The sequence below is a fragment of the Mytilus edulis genome, chromosome 6 (assembly GCF_963676685.1).
Source record: "Mytilus edulis chromosome 6, xbMytEdul2.2, whole genome shotgun sequence".
NCBI classification, from domain to species: Eukaryota; Metazoa; Mollusca; class Bivalvia; order Mytilida; family Mytilidae; genus Mytilus; species Mytilus edulis.
In genome coordinates this window covers 90158131-90180725 of record NC_092349.1, presented here as the reverse complement: position 1 = coordinate 90180725, position 22595 = coordinate 90158131, and the positions used below count along the sequence as shown (strand labels likewise).

Below are 22595 nucleotides of genomic sequence, written 5' to 3'. Positions count from 1 at the left end.
ATTTTACTTTTACTCAAATTATTATCTGGAAATCATCCGTCTTCAGACAGCACTGACGAGGACCATGAAGAGGACAACAATGTGATACCAATATACAACCCAAATTTTTTTGATTTTGCGTTCGTATAAAAACTTAACTATAACCACTGAACCATGAAAATGAGGTCAAGGTCAGATGAAACCTGTCAGTTGGACTTGTACACCTGACAATCATTTCATACTCTAAATATACTAGACCTTTTGCTGAGATATGGACTTGACCACAAAAAACTTGACCTTGTTCACTGATCCTTGAAATCAGGTTGAGTTCAAGTGAAAACTGTGTGATGGGCATGAGGACCTTGCAAGGTATGCACAAACCAAATATAGTTATCCTATTACTCATAATAAGAGAATTTAACATTACAAAAAATCTTAACTTTTTTTTCAAGTAGTCACTGAACCATGAAAATGAGGTCAAGGACAATGGACATGTAACAGACTGAAACTTCATTACAAATATAAGCCTAAAGGCATCTATATACAAAGTATGAAGCACCCAGGCCTTCCACCTACTAAAATATAAAGCTTTTAAGAAGTTACTAGTAGCTAACACTGCCACCATTGCTGTAGCCACTGCTGTCAGATCACTATCCCTATGTAAAGCTTTCTGCAACAAAAGTTGCAGGCAGAACAAAAATCATTTTCATATTTTACAAACAATAAAATTGCCCACATGCCCTCACTCTGATTCAAATTCTAAAATTGAAGTAGGAGACGGATTTAGGGAGGGGGGAAATTTTGTTGGTTATTTAGGCAGTCACTGAAGTGTGACTGGAGGGAGTCCCCTCTTAGGTAGTCAATATGCTCCCATGTATGAAAATTTCTGGATTAACCACTAAAGTACTTAATTAATAATTGGTATTAAACCTTGCAGATTTTTCGACTGGTACACCAGGTGTTATCCCCTTTCATATAAGAAATATACCACAACACAAAATTGTAAACATTTTATTGAAAAACTTAATGATATCTTTTTTTTTACAGCAATTACATTTTCAAGACTCCTTACACTGAAGGTAGCACCTTAAATGGCTTCTATTTTATAACATCACAGCGGAATCATGTCTACATGAAATTCAGTTTTTAGCAGTTATATTAACAGACAGTAAAATAGTTTTAGCCATCAATATTTGTCAACACAAAATTTTAACATAACCTTATTTGTCATCCATTTAAAACTTTTGAAAGAAAATAACTTGTATGCAGCATTTAAAAAATTTACATAAAATAATTTTATATATTTGTCCTTTCATAAAAAGTTTCACAAATTAAGTAATAAACAATGCAATAATATCTGGATTGATAATTATTTTCTCAAAATGTATTTCATGTATATGTGGCATAAACAGACATGGTGGAATGCTATATATCAAAATATTGATGGATTTGACATAGAATATGCGAGAAGAATTCTATGCTCTGCAATCACAGATGATAACTAGTTTCTCCTTAAATTACAATGGAAAGGGTCACATGGAAAGAGTCACACCAATAAAGCAGCTGTTTCCCCCAATATGCCAATTGTTTTAGGTAAGTGCCCCCTATTTTTCTGTATCAAGATTTTGGTATTTCTAGAAGTTTGAAAGTATTTGATAAAGAACATTTCCACCATTGCCTCTCTACTTATAAACCATGTGACTCCTTTTTGTAGCAAATAATTGATCTGTAGTTAGATGATAATAAATCCCAACAGAATTATTAAATGCAGTTTCAAATTTCTATAAAACTAATAAAACATAGCTCAATTTTTTTCAATTTACTTTGCATTTCAATTTACTTTGCGTTATAAATCTTTTTAACAAGTTACACTGGATTGTAATATGATGTCTGTAATTTGTTCATTTCAGACTGTATGTTTCCTTCTATCACGTCTGCTATGTGTTTGGATCTTAGACTACACTGTGTTTGTTACTGTATGCCAACTCCATCATACCCTGCCACAAAACACTTTAAATTTCTTTCAGGGTATCTCACAAAGAAATTTTTACTGTCAATCAATCTGAAATGATTGACCACTTCTTTAGCGTTGGCAGATTTTAATATTTCTTGGAATAAATGATAAAAATCATCAACATTAAAAGAAATCTGCAGCTGTTTTCCTTTTTGGTAATTTGAGGAGATTGTCAGTAAGGGAGGTAATATCACTTCCTTCATGTTTACTTCCAGGTGTCCGATTTGGAGTTTTGACACTTTTTGGCGTATTTGTCGGTGTGAGTCTGACAGGAGTTTTGTCTCCTGGTAGTCTATGTATCGGTGAAGGACTATAACTGTCTCTGAGAGCTTTATCTGTATTTGTACGGATCCTGAATCGAGAGTTGACCAGTTTTTGTGCTGCAGGAGACATTGATGCTACACGGTCAGTTGTACTCATACCAAATCTGCCTGCTGGCCTGTGAAAGAAATGGATAATCAAATTAAGGCTGGACATAGAAAAACACTTTTTTTTTATTTATGATGAATGTCAGTTAACTTCAGAATTGGAAAAGTAAAAATATTAAAACATAATTTCACTTATGTTATTATTTCATTTAAAGTTGACAAAGCATACTATGTATATATCTTATTGTTTTTTGTTGACAACAATTCTCTTGCATTTAGTGAGAAATTTAGTCATAATTTGCCTACAATTGGAAAATGCCCTAAATATTTGTCTATTGTTACACACCATGTCTTTAAAATGGTTTAGTAGTTGGGTTGCTGTTTCACTGAGGTCAAAGGTTACATCTTCTTTCCTTTCAAAGAGTTACTTAATGACATATGTGTATGTGTATAGGTGGAGAGACCGGGAAAGATTAGGCCAATCAAAAGATCAATATGTTTTTTTTGTTTTAGTGCAATTTAATAATTACCTTGAAATTCTAGCCTGAACTTAGGTTCAAAATCTAGCCTGAACAGATTTATAGTTCATAGTCGAAAGTATAGCCTGAAAAAATAGATTTAAAATTTACCTTGTTAGTTTTGCTTGAAATACAAGTTTAATACTTACGATGAAAGTCTGGCCTGAACTGATTTTATGGCTTTTTCTTTCTTATCTCTATGAGCTTTACTGGCTTTTTCAGCTAACTCTAGCGCTATTTCATCTCTTCTCGGAACGTCTGGTATCTATAACAAAACAAAACATTTTAACTTGCAACTTCTTTTATTTGCAATACACTATAGCAATAAAGTGATTATAGGTGCCTAATTGTTGGTGAAATAACATTCTTTTATTATAGGAGCATCTGAGTCCAACCCTCTTTTCTGATAAAGTTTGCGTTGTTCTATTTTTAGATTTCTGCGTAGTGTTTTATTGATTTAGATGGTTGTTTTGGTCTTTTTCTGTTGGCCAAGGATATACGTTATCAGTCTTAGTTAAATGATTAAATTAAACAGCAACATCAGTTTAAAAATAACCAGGTGCTCCGCAGGGTGCAGCTTTATACGACCCCAGTGGTCGAACCCTGAACAGTTGGGGCAAATTTGGTCACAATATTCAAGCTTGATACTAAATTTGGATTGTGATAAAATTTTTGACATAATATAGGTTTTTGTCACAAAATAATGTGGTCAAAGATCTAACAAATCTATTGCATAATACTGTACAATTGAAGATTTCTTTTTGAAACATTTCAAAATTTGAAATTTTGAAGAAAAAAAAGGAAAAATAATGGTTAACAAAAAATCCTACCCCCCCCCCCCCCCCCCCCCAATTTTTTGAAATCCCCTTGGAGCAACAACCCTTAAACTCAATCCCATGCTTTCCATTGTAGTATTGAACCTTGTAGTATAATTTCAGAGAGCTTAAACACAAGTTATTGTCATGATCATGATGATTGTTTGGAAACTAGAAACATGCTTCTTTTTGGGCCTTTTTTGGCCCCTAATTCCTACATATCTTGGGCAATTATCTCAACACTAAATCCCAGCCTCCCTTTAGTTATATGGTACATTGTGGTACAATTTCAGAGAGATCCATACAGTTACACAAGTTCTTGCCTGGAAACTAGAAAAATGCTTGTTTTGGCCCTTATTTCCTTAACTTTGGCCCCATAACCCCTAAAATGAATCCAAAACCTTCTACTTGTGATTTAAACAATGCTGTATAATCCTGAAACTAGAAAAATGCTTGTTTTGGACCCCTTCTGGGCCCCTAATTCCTAAACGGTTGGGACCATCATCCCAAAAATCCATCCCAACCTTCCTTTTGTGGTATTGAACTTTCTGAAAAAATTTCATAAAGATCTATTCACATAAACTAAAGTTATTATCCAGAAACCAATGTGTCTTCGGACGACAACGCAGACGACAAAAATTTTTGGGGTTGTATAATAAAAATAAACCACAGAAGACCATCTATAACCCTTCATTTTTCTACCATGTTATTTATGTTACGGTAGTGTGCTGTGATTATGATTTTCTATTACAAGAGCAACATAATGCACATACTGTTGATAAGTCCTGAGAACCAAAAAGCCTGAAATACGGACACACATGATCACACCCATGACAGTAACTCATGGTCTACAATCTATAAACCTTGTAGTAATATTGACACACATGATCACACCCATGACAGTAACTCATGGTCTACAATCTATAAACCTTGTAGTAATATTGACACACATGATCACACCCATGACAGTAACTCATGGTCTACAATCTATAAACCTTGTAGTAATATTGACACACATGATCACACCCATGACAGTAACTCATGGTCTACAATCTATAAACCTTGTAGTAATATTGACACACATGATCACACCCATGACAGTAACTCATGGTCTACAATCTATAAACCTTGTAGTAATATTGACAATGCAACATATTTGCATGTAAGTAACACAGATACTAAATTTTCATACTTAAAAATGAAAGAAATATTTAGAAGTACTCATAAAGGTACCCTGACCAGAAGAATTTGCATAGAAATCAATAAACTGCAATATCTAACTTTTAATTAATTTATATAATTATTAACAAATGAAACATCTTAAGAAAGTTAATATATTCTTTTGAGATTTATAATATAAATATCAATAAATGTCCAAAAATCTAAGTTCTAATTCACAGGTTGTTCTTTCAGTGTATTCATTTAAATCAGAGTCCAGTAAGAAAGTTGCTATATTGAAAAAATGTTCTTCTAGAATTCTATTTGATAAAAAAGTTTATCATGTAAAAAAAAACCAGTGTTTTGTACACATTGTTAACATGCTAGTAGACCTTGTACATCTCAGAATATTTAGTTAATATCGATATGACAGTAACCTAACAACTTTACCTTAAACGTAGGACCAGGTGTCGCTGCTATAGCATCTGCAGGATCTAACCTAAATGGTGTACCCTCAATTTCTCCCCAAGTCATTAAGGGAGACTCGTTTACACCAGGGGCTGGTGACGGAGTACCCACAAATCCATATCCATTAATCTGTGGGGATTCTGAAGGCAAGATTTCCTTCCCATCATGCCCTATTTTACCACAATTAGCCATTGCTTTAGCTGATGCAGCCTGCTTCATCATTTCACGACTTTTATTCCGATTCCAAGGGTTAATTTGAAAGCGTGTGTTGTCATGTACTATTTTCCTTGGTTTCTTTTTCTTCATGTCGACAAGTTCCTCATTGCTAAACTCCGCCCCATCGGGCACATACATCAGAGAATTTCTGGTTTTATATTTCCAACTGTTGATTATATCATGGTTCCCTTCAATGGCTGCTTGCTGTTCAACTGATGGTAGTGCTAGGTGTTCTTTCTCTTCCTAAAAGTAGGAAATTGTATCATTTTTTTTTTAGATTTAGTGGTTACTATGGAATAATCATTATTCTTTGGATACCAATATTCGTGGATTTCGTGGTACAGGTGAACCACAAATTTAAATGTTTAACTTATTACAAATTTTCTATAAGGTTGTTTAATTATTAGTATACTTTAAATAGCAAATTCAGGAATTCAAATATCCACCAAAATACAAACTTTCTTTGATTGAAGAAAATTAAAAACTGTAAAAATAAAAGAATCCACAGTATAAACCAAAAGCAAAAGGTAAAGCTAACCAATTTAGAACCAGATGATCCGCAGGGTGCAGCTTTATACGACCGCAGAGTTCGAACCCTGAACATTGGGGAAGTATGGACACAACATTCAAGCTTGATACAGCTCTGAATTTGGATTGTAATTAAAAAGTTGACACAACACAGGTTTCTGACACATAATGAATGTGGTCTAAGAACTTAAACTTAAAAATTTAAATTTTAAATTGGACATTACCTATTATGGTCCAATATCCAAAATCTAAATACATGGTTAGATTCAGCATATCAAAGAACCCCAAGAATTCAATATTTGATGGAATTAAATATTAAAGTTCAATTTTGGACCCTTTAGACCTCAATGTGGACCAATCTGATAACCGGGCCCAAACATCAAAAATCTAAATACATGGTTAGATTAAGCATATATCAAAGAACCCCATATATACAATTTTTGTTGAAATCAAACAAAGTTTAATTTTGGACCGCAATTTGGACCAACTTGAAAACTGGGTCTATAATCAAAAATCTAAATACAGGTTTAGGTTCAGCATATCAAAGAACCCAAGGATTCAATTTTTGTTGATATCAAACAAAGTTTAATTTTGGACCACGATTTGGACCAACTTGAAAACTGGGCCTATAATAACAAGAGTGCACACACTGGAATGTCTCGCCTTCTTTACTAATCATTGATATTATGTTGATAGTCCTAATAATAAAGCTTTATTACAACTGTCACATAAACTTAACATAAACCAAGAAAACTAAACATTAACCTTTGAACCATGAAAATGAGGTCAAGGTCAGATGAACCATGCCAGGTAGGCATGTACAGCTAACAATTCTTCCATACAACAAATAAAATTGACTTGTTGCTTATAGTTTAAGAAAAACAGACCAAAACACAAAAGCTTAACACTGAGCAATGAACCGTAAAAAATGAGGTCAAGGTCAAATAAAACCTGCGCGACTGACAGGTAGGTCATAAAATATTTCCATACACCAAATATAGTTGACCTATTGCATATAGTATTAGAAAAAAAGGCCAAAACTCAAAAACTTAACTTTGACCACTGAACCATGAAAATGAGGTCAAGGTCAAATGATACCTGCCAGGTAGACCTGTACACCTTACAACCATTCCATACACAAAATATAGAAGACCTATTGCATACAGTATAAGAAAAACAGACCAAAACACAAAAACTTAACTTTAACCACTGAACCATGAAAATGAGGTCAAGGTCAGATGACACCTGACAGTTGGACATGTACACCTTACAGTGCTTCCATACACCAAATATACTAGACCTATTGCTTATAGTATCTCAGATATGGACTTGACCACCAAAACTTAACCTTGTTCACTGATCCATGAAATGAGGTCGAGGTCAAGTGAAAACTGTCTGACGGGCAAGAGGACCTTGCAAGGTACGCACATACCAAATATAGTTATCCTATTACTTATAATAGGAAAGAATTTAACATTACAAAAAATCTTAACTTTTTTTTCAAGTAGTCACTGAACCATGAAAATGAGGTCAAGGACATTGGACATCTGACTGACGGAAACTTTGTAACATGAGGCATCCATATACAAAGTATGAAGCATCCAGGTCTCCCACCTTCTAAAATATAAAGCTTTTAAGAAGTGAGCTAACACTGCCGCCGCCGCCGTCGGATCACTATCCCTATGTTGAGCTTTCTGCGACAAAAGTCGCAGGCTCGACAAAAATTATAAGTGCATGTTTAGATTCAGCATATCAAAGAACCCCAAGGATTCAATTTTTGTTGAAAGTTTAATTTTGGACCACGATTTGGACTAACTTGAAAACTGGGCCCATAATAAAAAATCTAAGTACATGTTTAGATTCAGCATATCAAAAAAACCCAAGAATTCAATTTTTGTGGAAATCAAATAAAGGTTAATTTTGGACGCCAATTTGGACCAACTTGAAAACTGGGCCAATAATCAAAAATCTAAGTACATGTTTAGATTCAGCATATCAAAGAACCCCAAGAATTTAATTTTTGTTAAAATCAAACATAGTTTAATTTTGGACCCTTTGGACTTAATGTAGACCAATTTGAAAATGGGACCAAAAATTAAGAATCTACATACACAGTTAGATTCGGCATATTAAAGAACCCCAATTATTCAATTTTTGATGAACTCAAACAAAATTTAATTGGGGACCCTTTGGGCCCCTTATTCCTAAACTGGTAGGACTAAAACTCCCAAAATCAATCCCAACCTTCCTTTTATGGTCATAAACCTTGTGTTTAAATTTCATAGATTTCTATTTACTTATACTTAAGTTATGGTGCGAAAATCAAGAAAAATGCTTATTTGGGCCCCTTTTTGGCCCCTAACTCCAAAACTGTTTGGACCTCAACTCCCAAAATCAATCCCAACCTTTCTTTTGTGTTCATAAACCTTGTGTTTAAATTTCATTGATTTCTATTTCCTTATACTAAAGTAATTGTGCGAAAACCAAGAATAATGCTTATTTGGACCCTTTTTTGGTCCCTAATTCCTAAACTGTTGGGACCAAAACTCCCAAAATCAATCCCAACCTTCCTTTAGTGCTCATAGACCTTGTGTCAAAATTTCATAGATTTCTATTTATTTAAACTAAAGTTATAGTGCGAAAACCAAAAAAATGAATATTTGGGCCCTTTTTGGCCCCTAATTCCCAAACTGTTGGGACCAAAACTTCCAAAATCAATCCAAGCCTTCCTTTTATGGTCATAAACCTTGTGTTTAAATTTCATAGATTTCTATTCACTTATACTAAAGTTATAGTGCAAAAACCAAAAGTCTTCAGACGCCGACGACGGACGACGACGATGCCAACGTGATACCAATATACGACCAAAATTTTTTCAATTTAACGGCCGTATAAAAACAAATTTTAAGAAGCTATGTATGATTTGTAGATGCTAAGAAAATATATATGCATACTACATATAAACTGTTGACATAGCGATATGGTGTGCCTTTATGTCATTTTGACTAAAATGAAAATAATATAAAATATATGCAAAACATTTAACATGTTTAATGACAATAAACCATGACTGAAGATACAGAATCCAGATTCAAATAAAATCCAATGAAATGAGAACTACAAACTCTCATGACTTACCATACAAGGTTCCTTTTGAATTGACTCAATACAAACTTGAACAAGTAAACAATGGTCTAGGCATGTTTACACATGACCGATCAGAAATGTGCCACATCCTTTGACTTACTCAACGAAACTTAATACTTTTTAAATATCAACCAGATGCTCCGCAGGGCGTAGCTTTATACGACCGCAGAGGTTGAACCCTGAACGGTTGGGGCAAGTATGGACACAACATTCAAGCTGGATTCAGCTCTAAATTTGGATTGTGATTAAATAGTTGACACAGCATAGGTTTCTGACACAGAATGAATGTGTTCTAATGAACTTAAAATTTTTATTTTCTCTTAGAGCAATTCACTATGCTGTTGAATATTAATCCTCTCAAAAAAATGTTTGAAGAAATTTTCTTTTTATTTATGAAATTTCAAATGAGAAAAATTGAACCCATTTTTTAATCACATCCCCCTTTCCCTTATTCCAAAACTAATCTCAATTAAAATTTCTAATGGAGTTTGCAACAATAACTACTCATTTAAATACATCATAAAATATTAAGATGTAAAACCAGTTGCTTCGCAGGGCGCAGCATTATACGACCGCAGAGGTTGAACCCTGAACGGTTGGGGCAAGTATGGACACAACATTCAAGCTGGATTCAGCTCTAAATTTGGATTGTGATTAAATAGTTGACACAGCATAGGTTTCTGACACAGAATGAATGTGGTCTAATGAACTTAAACAAAAAATTTTGCCTTTGAGCAATTCACTATGCTGTTGAATATTAATCCTCTCAAAAAAATGTTTGAAGAAATTTTCTTTTTATTTATGAAATCTGAAATGAAAAAAATTGACCCCCCAATTTTTTTTTCACATCCCCCTTTTCCTTATTTCAAAACTGATCTCAATTCAAATTTCTAATGAAGTTTGCAACAATAACTACTCATTTAAATACATCATAAAATATTAAAATGTAAAAAAAGTGCTTGTTATTACTGAATGGTAAAGATTGTTTTAATCTATCAGTTGGTAGTAAAAGTGAATATACATTGTATATTGTATAAAACAATGATTTAAGTTGATTCAACTACTATTCTGGACAAAGAAAGATAACTCCAATTGAAATCCAATTGGAATTTCTTGCTATTGCACAATATTGTGCAATTAGATATTTCTTGCTATTGTGCAATACTGTGCAATTGAAAATATTTGCTATTGCACAATACTGTGCAATTGAAGATTTCTTGCTATTGCACAATACTGTGCAATTGAAGATTTCTTGCTATTGCTGAATACTGTGCAATTGAAAATTTCTTGCTATTGCACAATACTTAATATAATAATTTTTGATCCTGATTTGGACCAACTTGAAAACTGGGCCCATAATCAAAAATCTAAGTACATGTTTAGATTCAGCATATCAAAGAGGCCCAAGAATTCAATTTTTGTTAAAATCAAACTTAGTTTAATTTTGGACCCTTTGGACTTTAATGTAGACCAATTTTAAAACGGGACCAACAATTAAGAATTTACATACACAGTTAGATTTGGCATATCAAAGAACCCCAATTATTCAATTTTTGATGAAATCAAACAAAGTTTAATTTTGGACCCTGATTTGGACCAACTTGAAAACTGGGCCAATAATCAAAAATCTAAGTACATTTTTAGATTCAGCATATCAAAGAACCCCAAAGATTCAATTTTTGTTAAAATCAAACTAAGTTTAATTTTGGACCCTTTGGACCTTAATGTAGACCAATTTGAAAACGGGACCAAAAATTAAGAATCTACATACACAGTTAGATTCGGCATATCAAAGAACCCCAATTATTCAATTTTTGATGAAAATCAAACAAAGTTTAATTTTGGACCCTTTGGGCCCTTTATTCCTAAACTGTTGGGACCAAACTCCCAAAATCAATACCAACCTTCCTTTTATGGTCATAAACCTTGTGTTTAAATTTCATACATTTCTATTTACTTATACTAAAGTTATGGTGCGAAAACCAAGAAAAATGCTTATTTGGGTCCCTTTTTGGCCCCTTATTCCTAAACTGTTGGGACCTCAACTCCCAAAATCAATACCAACCTTCCTTTTGTAGTCATAAACATTGTGTTTAAATTTCATTGATTTCTATTTACTTAAACTAAAGTTATTGTGCGAAAACCAAGAATAATGCTTATTTGGGCCCTTTTTTTGGCCCCTAATTCCTAAACTGTTGGAACCAAAACTCCCAAAATCAATCCCAACCTTTCTTTTGTGGTCATAAACTTTGTGTCAAAATTTCATAGATTTCTATTAACTTAAACTAAAGTTATAGTGCGAAAACCAAGAAAATGCTTATTTGGGCCCTTTTTGGCCCCTAATTCCTAAAATGTTGGGACCAAAACTCCCAAAATCAATCCCAACCTTCCTTTTGTGGTCATAAACCTTGTGTTAAAATTTCATAGATTTCTATTCAGTTTTACTAAAGTTAGAGTGCGAAAACTAAAAGTATTCGGACGACGACGACGACGACGACGACGCCAACGTGATAGCAATATACGACGAAAAATTTTTCAAATTTTGCGGTCGTATAAAAACTGCTTGTTATCACTGAATGGTAAAGATTATTTTAATTTATCAGTTGGTAGTAAAAAGTGAATATACATTGTATATTGTATATAACAAAGATTTAAGTTGATTCTGAACAAAGAAAGATAACTCCAATTAAAAAAAATTCTTGCTATTGCACAATATTGTGCATTTAGATATTTCTTGCTTACTATTCTGGACAAAGAAAGATAACTCTAATTAATTTTTTTTTAGCTATTTCACAATATTGTGCAATTAGATATTTCTTGACATTGCGCAATACTGTGCAATTGAAAAGACTTGCTATTGCACAATACTTAATATAATAATTTTAGATCCTGATTTGGACCAACTTGAAAACTGGGCCCATAATCAAAAATCTAAGTACATGTTTGGATTCAGCATATCAAAGAACCCCAAGATTTCAATTTTTGTTAAAATCAAACTAAGTTTAATTTTGGACCCTTTGGACTTTAATGTAGACCAATTTGAAAACAGGACAAAAAATGAAGAATCTACATACACAGTTATATTTGGCATATCAAAGAACCCCATTTATTCAATTTTTGATGAAATCAAACAAAGTTTAATTTTGGACCCCGATTTGGACCAACTTGAAAACTGGGCCAATAATCAAGAATCTAAGTACATTTTTAGATTCAGCATATCAAAGAACCCAACCCATTCATTTTTTGTCAAAATCAAACTAAGTTTAATTTTGGACCCTTTGGACCTTAATGTAGACCAATTTGAAAACGGGACCAAAAGTTAAGAATCTACATACACAGTTAGATTCGGCATATCAAAGAACCCCAATTATTCAATTTTGATGAAATCAAACAAAGTTTAATTTTGGACCCTTTGGGCCCCTTATTCTGTTGGGACCAAAACTCCCAAAATCAATACCAACCTTCCTTTTATGGTCATAAACCTTGTGTTTAAATTTCATAGATTTCTATTTACTTATACTAACGTTATGGTGAGAAAACCAAGAAAAATGCTTATTTGGGTCCCTTTTTGGCCCCTAATTCCTAAACTGTTGGGACCTAAACTCCCAAAATCAATACCAACCTTCCTTTTGTGGTCATAAACATTGTATTTAAATTTCATTGATTTCTATTTACTTAAACTAAAGTTATTGTGCAAAAACCAAGAATAATGCTTATTTGGGCCCTTTTTTGGCCCCTTATTCCTAAACTGATGAAACCAAAACTCCCAAAATCAATCCCAACCTTTCTTTTGTGGTCATAAACCTTGTGTCAAAATTTCATAGATTTCTATTAACTTAAACTAAAGTTATAGTGCGAAAACCAAGAAAATGCTTATTTGGGCCCTTTTTGGCCCCTAATTCCTAAAATGTTGGGACCAACACTCCCAAAATCAATACCAACCTTCATTTTGTGGTCATAAACCTTGTGTTAAAATTTCAAAGATTTCTATTCACTTTTACTAAAGTTAGAGTGCGAAAACTAAAAGTATTCGGACAACGACGACGCCAACGTGATAGCAATATACGACGAAAATTTTTTCAAATTTTGCGGTCGTATAAAAAGCTCTTGTTTGAAATTGCTCGGGAAATCCAATGAAAGTTTCTTATACTTGCATCAATAAAAAGAACATATGAATACGGCTAACAGTTAGCAGATATTTGATGGATCAAAAAACAATTTATAAATTTTAAATATCCATATTATTTTACTATTTTAAGGAGTTTTATATATGTTCTGGACCATATGAGTATTTGGACCATACGCGTATGGTCATGACCATATGGGTATATACTCATATGGTCAGGGTAATTAACAGGTTTACTTCTAGATACACGTCATTAAAAAGACACTACATTAAAAAATAAAAATAACAAGCTTAACAATATAAAATAAACAGTTTCACATAGCAAATTTCATCACTAGGTCATAACTACAGTAAACACATTTTTTTAAATAACCGATATGTTATTACGAGTGAATGGCAAAATGAGGATCTGGGAAGATAACTTCCAAAAATATCTTAATAAGCTGTTACACAAAAAGTCAACTGTTTTACTATAAACTGACTTGAAAGTTGACAGGACAGAGAGTCTAATAATTTGCCTACTTATGAAATTTTATATACTTATACGTGTTTTTGGTTTTTTTAAAATGAATAATGGTCATTGGTAAGGACCCTAGTTTAATTTTCAAAGTTGTCTGATGATATGATGTACTTCAGTCTTGTTACCATATTAGAGATCTAGAGCTTTTTAAAAACACTGTAGACACATCGGAATGACCCAGTACCCAATAAAAGCTATGGTACTGTGTGGAAGTAAATGTCACCCTATACATATACATGCAAGAATACAATTATCGATGAAAACTAATTTTGGCATCAATAATTAATGTTATTTTAGTTGTAAATAATACAATTGCATGTAGCAATCATTGTTGTTTTTTTTATAAAGTTTTCTAATGCATATTATTAAAAAAATACCTATATGGTCCACATACTCATATGGTCTGGCCCATTAATAACCAAACAAGTATATACTCATATGGTCCGACCATACGAGTATACACATGGTCCAAATACTCATATGGTCCAGAACATATATAAATTTGGTATTACTGCTTTATGTTACATAATCTTTTTAAAACCTTTTAAAATCATTATAAGGACTATTCCAGGAAAATATACTGGGGAGTTAGACATCCATTTTTTTTGTATGACTCCACCCATAATTCAAAGTTTCATTCAATTTGTAACAGAATTATATTTGTATCCTCCCTTATATAACCTATTAACAAAATAGCATGTGGGGTCAAACCCTCCCATACACTTTTTTCCTGGAATACCCAAAAGTTATAAAAACCATTTTGTTCATATATGAATATTTTCCATTTGCGAGTATGGTCTTGAGGAAACAATAACAGTCTGTTGGAAGGGGCACATTAATGACACCCTTGTAGATTTGGAAAAAGAGCAGGCTAATGCTGCTACAAGGCAGCACTTTCACCCGCAAAGTAGAAAGGGATTAATTTAAGTTGTAATAACTTGTTTCCCAATCCACTATAAATGATATATTTTTTTCATTGATTAAAAGATGCAGCTACATGGGTGACTGATGCTTTATCATCTATGGCAAACATTGTAGCACCATTGTTTATATGGCAACTGCTTGTTTAATGGTTTTACTGATTCTCTGGCTGCGTTTACATACTTCAGTTCTTGAATTTTCATTTTCAAACAGCCAAGCGTGTTTATCTCTGTGTTTTTGATGGGTTTCTTCCAGTATCTCTGTAAATGATGCATTATCTTCACTGGTATTCTTGGCTAGGTACTGGTCTAATGATAACTTCTTAGTACCTATAAAATAAATAGCAGTGATATTCTTGTCTAGGTATTGATCTAAGGATCAACAACATGTGTCAGTAATAATCTAATGCAGATTGTTTGTAACGATAATTTTAATTGGACGTTGACAAATATTTTGAAGGGGTAAGATTCACATTCTACCAGTCAGTGACTAAGAAAGCCACCAATTTGAATTCAGATATTTTTGGTATGTAATTTGTTACAAAATAAACAAGATAATCACATTTGGAGCCTCAAAATCTTCAATTTTTCAAGGTTGAAACCATTCTAAGTGTACGAAAGGTATAAATACATCTAGTGTTTATGTTTCAGATCGTTAGTATACAAATGACTTCACATGGTTTAGTTGCAACAATGCAACATGTCGCTAGGTCAATTTGTGACAGTAAAATCTACATTTGATGATGGCCAAACTTAAAATACAATACAGTTATCTCCTAAGGGAGTTACCATTTGATTTTTATGGGGGGGGGGGGGGGGGGGGGGGGGGCTAGGATGAAAAATTTTGTCCTGCTTTTTTTTTTTAGTTGTAATCTCTGTCCTGCCTTTTTATTTTTTACTCTATTCGGTCCTGCCTTTTTTTTTACTAGTTTATCCTGACTTTTTTTACACAAATTGTCATTCTGCCTTTTTTTTTTAACAAGTTTCTCATCCTGCCTTTTTTTTTTACTCAAAACTCCTGTTCAGCCTATTTTTTTCAAATTTCATCCTAGCCCCCCCCATAAAAATCAAATGGTAGCTCCCTAAATCTAAACCTACCACTTTTACTGTCTTTACTTGTCTCTTCTATTTTCCTCTCCACATGATCTTGTTTTGAATGTTGTTTAGGAGAATCTTTTCTACTTTCTGGTTCTGGTGTTTCAAAGGTTGCTGGTGTATTATCTACAGTCATATAACAACATACAAATTATCATTCTTATGCAACATCGTTTGTATCTTAATTTTGATTGGATAACATCACCAATTTTCATGGCATCAAGTCACAATTGACACATTCAAAATGTACGTGCAAGCAATGAATGCTATTTTTAATTCATATCTATGTGACTTTTTTTTATTATTTTTATTTTTATAAAAAAAAAAAAATATCAATGTGACTTAGTTATTTGCAAGAATCTGAAAATAAAATCTAGCTGGTGAAGATACATTGAATAGTAAGTATATAAATAACTAACAAAGATTGTAAAGGCACCCACATTTCTAATTGATTTTATTTTGTTATCTGGGTGTATTAATTTAAAATTATAGTTCTCTAATTTCAGAGCTTGACCGTACACAAGAAATCAATGATGACACTCACATACATGTCTTCTTGTTTCGTAGTGGTGGTATTGTCAGTTTCTATTCGTTATTTCATAGACTTTGATGGCTTTGAAGCAGAATTACTTTGTGAGGAATGCAATTCACAAGACAACTGTAGAATTTTGGCTAATAGTATAAAATCATACAAATGTTTTCCCTATACAATGACAGTCATTACAATAAACTTTTAAAGTCACAGGGCACAAGCTTATTTTTAAAAATATTTTGTATGTTTTGTTTTGGCCTTAAGTATAATTTTTTAGTCCCAATAGAAATTTAAGAAGCATGGGTTGGTATAAGTCTGTAACCTTGCATGACTACTACAATTATTCCAATACTTACTATAGATTTCCTACTCTTTATCCTCACATTTTATCAATACTTATATACTAAAGACAGTCTGACTTATAAATGTTATGTAGTTACCTCAAGTATGTCTTTCTATGTTGTGATGTTAAACTTTTGTTTCAGGTAAAGGTGAATGTTGGTACCTATTAAGACTTTTAAACCCGCTACATTTGTTTCCACCTGTCTTAAGTCAGGGACCTGATGTTCAGTGGTTGACTTTGTTGATGTGGTTCATGCATGTAAGTGTTTCTGGTTTTTCATTTTTTATAGATTAGACCATTGGTTTTCCTGTTTCAACGGTTAAAACTAGTAATTTTTGGGGCCCTTTTTAGCTTGCTGTTTGATGTGAACCAAGACTATGTGTTGAAGACCATACTTTGACTTTAATGGTTTACTTTTACAAATTGTGCCTATGATGGAGAGTTGTTTCATTGGCACATGAAAATATTGCTATAATCAAATACTTACAAACAGAAGAGGGCCTTCCTTCTGTTCCATATTTCAACTGGAATTCCCTTAGTTTACCAAGATCATTACTTTTTAATGCCTCATAATATTCAGTTTTCTCTTGCAGGGTTGAAAGTTCTGGATAAAAATCTCTAACTATAATGTCTTCTAAATCCTATAAATAAAACAATATTTTTGGTAATTCAAAATTATTAACTTCACCTCTCATGCCCCTTTCAAAGATTGCATGTTAGCTTATCATAATCATCATAATCATGATAATGAAAGACCAGCTTGAAAATATTTCAGTTTGCCAAAACCGGTCCCATATCATTAGGTATTGGTAGACAAGACTCCATATGCATGCTAGAGGAGTTAGGTAGAAGGTATAACTTTGTGGTACCACCTCCTCATATATATAGTCGTAGAGTTGTCACTGGCCCAGACGTACTTATTAATATAATTATTTTCTGTGACTGTATCTTACATTAATTTGTAGGATCCTTTACTATAGATAATTTAGCTGACCTGTAAGTATAACATCTTCATGCCTTATATATCATGTACTGTAGTACGATGCTAGATTAAAACTGACGTGGAAAGATAACAACCGGCCACCGAAAGCTTCATTTTTATAAAGATGAGGTGGTTGTGCGGTCTATCCAGACAGCTACAGTGCAGGTGATTTGGTGTCACGATATCTCAGTAGCATGGGTACGAGTCCCGGCGAGGGAAGAACAAAATATTTGCGAAAGCAAATTTACAGATCTAACATTGTTGGGTTGATGTTCAGACGAGTTGTGTATATACATACGTAGTTTTCAATTTAGACTTGTATATATATAGGTTTGAACGTAGTTTTCAATTTAGACTTTTATATATATATATATATATATATATATATACAATGCAATGTTTATAAATGTGGTCAGATATAAAGATATGTTTGTTTGTTTATTTATAACCAATGAGTATATTTTTGTTTTGGTATCTGTTAGATTTGAAATTTCATTCCAAATTTTTGGGTTTCTTCTGTTTGTTTTAACTGAATTTATTTATAATATTGTAGATACTATTTTTTTAGTACTAGTGTATATGTAAAGGTTGCGCTTGAATAAGTTATCAGAGAAAAATAACATACATGTCGTTATTGTGGGTAAAATATAAAAAAAACCTGTGATAACATAAGTATGTTACATGTTTAAAGGGACAATATATACAACCTTTAATTTGTATGTGACATACATTTCTCAATTACTCAGAAAAGATGGATAGTGAAGAGGAGTGAGAGTATGAAGAATCCCGGAAGAGAAGAACAAACAACTTGTCTCAGCTTACTAAGTTGTATGGGGATGAAATCCCCAATAACACTAGAAAATTCAATAAAAAAAAAAAAAAAAAAAAAATAAGAAAAATTTTCCAGAAAATTTTCATTGCACTAATGAACTCAAAATTGTTCAAACTTTTTTATGTCATGTTTTTAATTCACGCATCTGCGCAGAAATCTACAATGTATTTCCAGTTTTTCCAGTCTTGTTTGCATGAAACTTTGAGTATTAAAATATATATTTATCAGTCTAGTATAAAATAGGAAGGAACGCAATATCAATTTCATTTTTAATAATTCCTTGATACGAAAAAACGTTACTTAATGATAGCGTTTCTTTGTTTACATTGCATATGACGTCATAACTTAAATAACGTCACAACTAAAATCCCTAACAACAGAACCAAAATCAGAAACGTTTTACCGGCCACTTACTGACCCGCGGTCGAGACCCGTGGTAGCCGGCTATAGGGTTAGGGTTAAAATTAAGATATGTTTGAATTGATAAAAAATCATACAGACTTCGTCCCCTTTCACAGGTAATGCCTGCCTCATATTTCTTAGTTGCATCGCGAATATTTTTAGGTGTAAACAAAGATAATTTTGAACACATTTATCAATGTTTATTTTGATAAATTTTAACGCCTTAGTCACACCTTAGTGTAGGTCTCTTCATCTAGCACTTTAAGGCTTTTCACGGACTTTTTATCCTCATCGTTTGGTAAATGAGATAGAGATATTGTTCCGTCTAAACGTTTAACAAGCGCTCTTGTCTTCTGGTAGTCATCATCTACGTTTTTGGACATTTTACAAACGTTTACTTCAAAGTGAATTCAGAACTTAATGAAAACGCAAAATCTGATCTTGCGAAAAGCACTCATCTGACCGTAAGAATTTATAGTCTGGGTCGCTGCCTCGTTTGCTGTTTTCCTGGGAAGGTCTATTAACAGGACAGATAAAACCAGGACAGTTATTTTCGATACGTTTTTATCTGTAACTTTTGTTTTACTCAACATATTGTTAAAATTTAAATTGCATAATAAAGAACATGGTATTTACTTATATTATTTGCAAAAAATATAAAAATAAATAATAACTAAGTTAAAAAAAACCTGCCAGGACAGTTTAATTTTATGAAAAAAATGGCTGAAATTGCCGAGAAAAGTTTACTTATAATTGAAATATTTTTCCCAAAACAACTGTCTGGCATAATATTTTTGTACGATTATAAAGATTATGAAATAATCATTCTAAAAATCTATAATTTAATATTTTTTTCAACTTTTAAAGATAAAAAAATCTGCCAGGACAGTAGCCTTTCACGTTAGAAATTTTGTTGAAATTATTCCAAATACAAATACAAAGTTAAATAACTTCTTCAAAATAAATGTCTGGTAAACAAATGTTAGTTCAATAGAAAGTTTAGAATATAAGCTTTATGAAAATATAAAATTATATGAACTTTTATGTCATTAACACCAAAAAAATCTGCCAGGACAGTAGCCTACTCCGCTAAATTTTAAGAAACAAATGGCTGAAATTGTGGAGAAGAGTTTACCTATAATTGTTATATTTTCGACAGTACATAATATTTTTGTATGATTAGAAAGATTATGGAATAATCTTTCTAAAAACCTATGAATTAATATTTTTTTCGTCTTTTAAAGGTAAAAAAATCTGCCAGGACAGAAGAATTTTATGTTGAATTTGTTCAAAATCAAAATATAAAGTTTAATATCTTCTTCAAAAAAAATTTCTGGTAAACAAATGTTAGTTCATTTAAAAGTTTAGAACATAAGCTTTGAGAAAATATAAAATGATATGGGCATTTAATTCATTAACGACAAAAAATCTGCCAGGACAGTAGCCTACTCCGTTTGAATTATCAGCTGGACATTAGCTTAATATGCTACATGTTTTATAAATGGCAGAAATAAACATTATTTTTAATCATAAATAAAATGGTATATTTATTAACTTATCTGGCTCTTTTTTGAAATGATAATTAGGACTAAATCATTAAAAATAAAACTATAAAATAAAAACAAATTTGCCAGGACAGTACTATTACATAGGAAGAAGTGAAGAATTCTCAAAGATTTTTTTTATTCTATTCAAAGTGTTCAGTTTGAAATTTATCCGTGATAGAGTCATTAAAGTGAATATTTCTAGAAAACATAATTATATTGGTGTGGTTATTAAAACACTATTTGTTGATTTAATTCGATTTCTATTCATTGTATCAAAGGCAGAAGATATATATCGGAATTATGTTTTGACAGTAATAAAAACTTCAAAGTCACTGATTGACCAGTGTCGTTACTAATAAGTAATGTGTTTAGAGCACAGGAAAGTGTCACTTTTTTATCCTCTTACATAAAACTGGAGAGTTTCCAAATGTTGCATTTTTTAACTTCTTTTTGCAATTTACACCTTTACATGTTTTCTAATTTTCTAAATTTGCCATGCACAGTCACAATTCAGTACATTCCACAACACTAGTTAACCTTTTTCAAAAAAAAAATCACGAGATAATCTTTACTAGTTCTAGTTGTTCTACATGTACCCAACCTGAAAAACTTGTAAAAACAAAATTATAGAGCATTTGCAATTGCGAATATCCCACAATCTATTGCATTAAATTTTATCTTTAAAAGCTTTTCCTAAAATTAAAGCTAAATATCTTCATTACCACACACTCGCTTTACGGTTGACATGACAGAATATACAAATACACAGATTCGATGACAGATCGTTAAGTTTAGCACGTGCCAACTAAATATTTAGCTATACGACGACTCATGGGACACTTTTTATGAAATTCATCTATTATCGAATTAATATTTTTATCTTTTCCCAAAATTTAATGCTAAAACTTAACAACGAATTATAATAACAAAAAGTAATAATCTATCCAACTTTCGATTTTGATTTGAAACAAATTTGTCCATAAGTTAAGACATAATAAGTAACTGTCCTGGCAATTTTTTTTATTCACTTTGATTTTGAACAAATTTCAACAAAATTTCTAGCGTAAAAGGCTTCTGTCCTGGCATATTTTTTTACCTTTAAAAGACGAAAAAAATATTAAATCATAGGTTTTTAGAAAGATTATTCTATAATCTTTATAATCATACAAAAATATTATGCCAGACAGTTGTACTGAAGAAAATATAACAATTATAGGTAAACTCTTCTCGACAATTTCAGCCATTTGTTTCTTAAAATTTAGCAGAGTAGGCTACTGTCCTGGCAGATTTTTTTGGTGTTAATGACATAAAAGTTCTTATAATTTTATATTTTCATAAAGCTTATATTCTAAACTTTCCAATGAACTAACATTTGTTAACCAGACATTTATTTTGAAGAAGATATTTAACTTTGTATTTGTATTTTGAAATAATTTCAACAAAATTTCCAACGTGAAAGGCTACTGTCCTGGCAGATTTTTTTACCTTTAAAAGCTGAAAAAAATATTAAATTATAGATTTTTAGAATGATTATTTCATAATCTTTATAATCGTACAAAAATATTATGCCAGACAGTTGTTTTGGGAAAAATATTTCAATTATAAGTAAACTTTTCTCGGCAATTTCAGCCATTTTTTTCATAAAATTAAACTGTCCTGGCAGATTTTTTTTAACTTAGTTATTATTTATTTTTATATTTTTTGCAAATAATATAAGTAAATATCATGTTCTTTATTATGCAATTTAAATTTTAACAATATGTTGAGTAAAACAAAAGTTACAGATAAAAACGTATCGAAAATAACTGTCCTGGTTTTATCTGTCCTGTTAATAGACCTTCCCTGTTTTCCTTTATATAAAATACCAGGGTACCAGCATATTCGAAAACGAAAGTAGGAACCTTGAAGTAAAACAGTAAAAGAACAGAGCAAAGTCATTTAATCAACATATCAATGGGTAATTCAGTCGGAAAGCAAGCCCTTAGAAACGACCGTTGTTGCTACTTTCTTAAGACAACAATGGGACTGATATTAAAACCCGCCATTCTGAAATTGCGTTAATTTCCCGAATTTTTTTTTTTGGCG

At 32.0% G+C, this 22595-nt stretch overlaps 1 protein-coding gene across 1 annotated transcript; it reads right to left on the bottom strand.

Annotated features, from left to right (window-relative positions):
• Window positions 1-976: 976 nt before the first annotated feature.
• Window positions 977-19391, bottom strand: LOC139528862 (splicing factor ESS-2 homolog). Its single transcript, XM_071325079.1, has 7 exons — window positions 19197-19391; window positions 17235-17388; window positions 15876-15998; window positions 14962-15107; window positions 5303-5779; window positions 3029-3144; window positions 977-2432 (listed from the first exon to the last, which is right to left on the bottom strand). Exons 1-7 carry the CDS (start codon window positions 19344-19346, stop codon window positions 2117-2119), a joined length of 1482 nt encoding a protein of 493 aa, XP_071181180.1. The 5' UTR covers window positions 19347-19391; the 3' UTR covers window positions 977-2116.
• Window positions 19392-22595: the final 3204 nt, after the last annotated feature.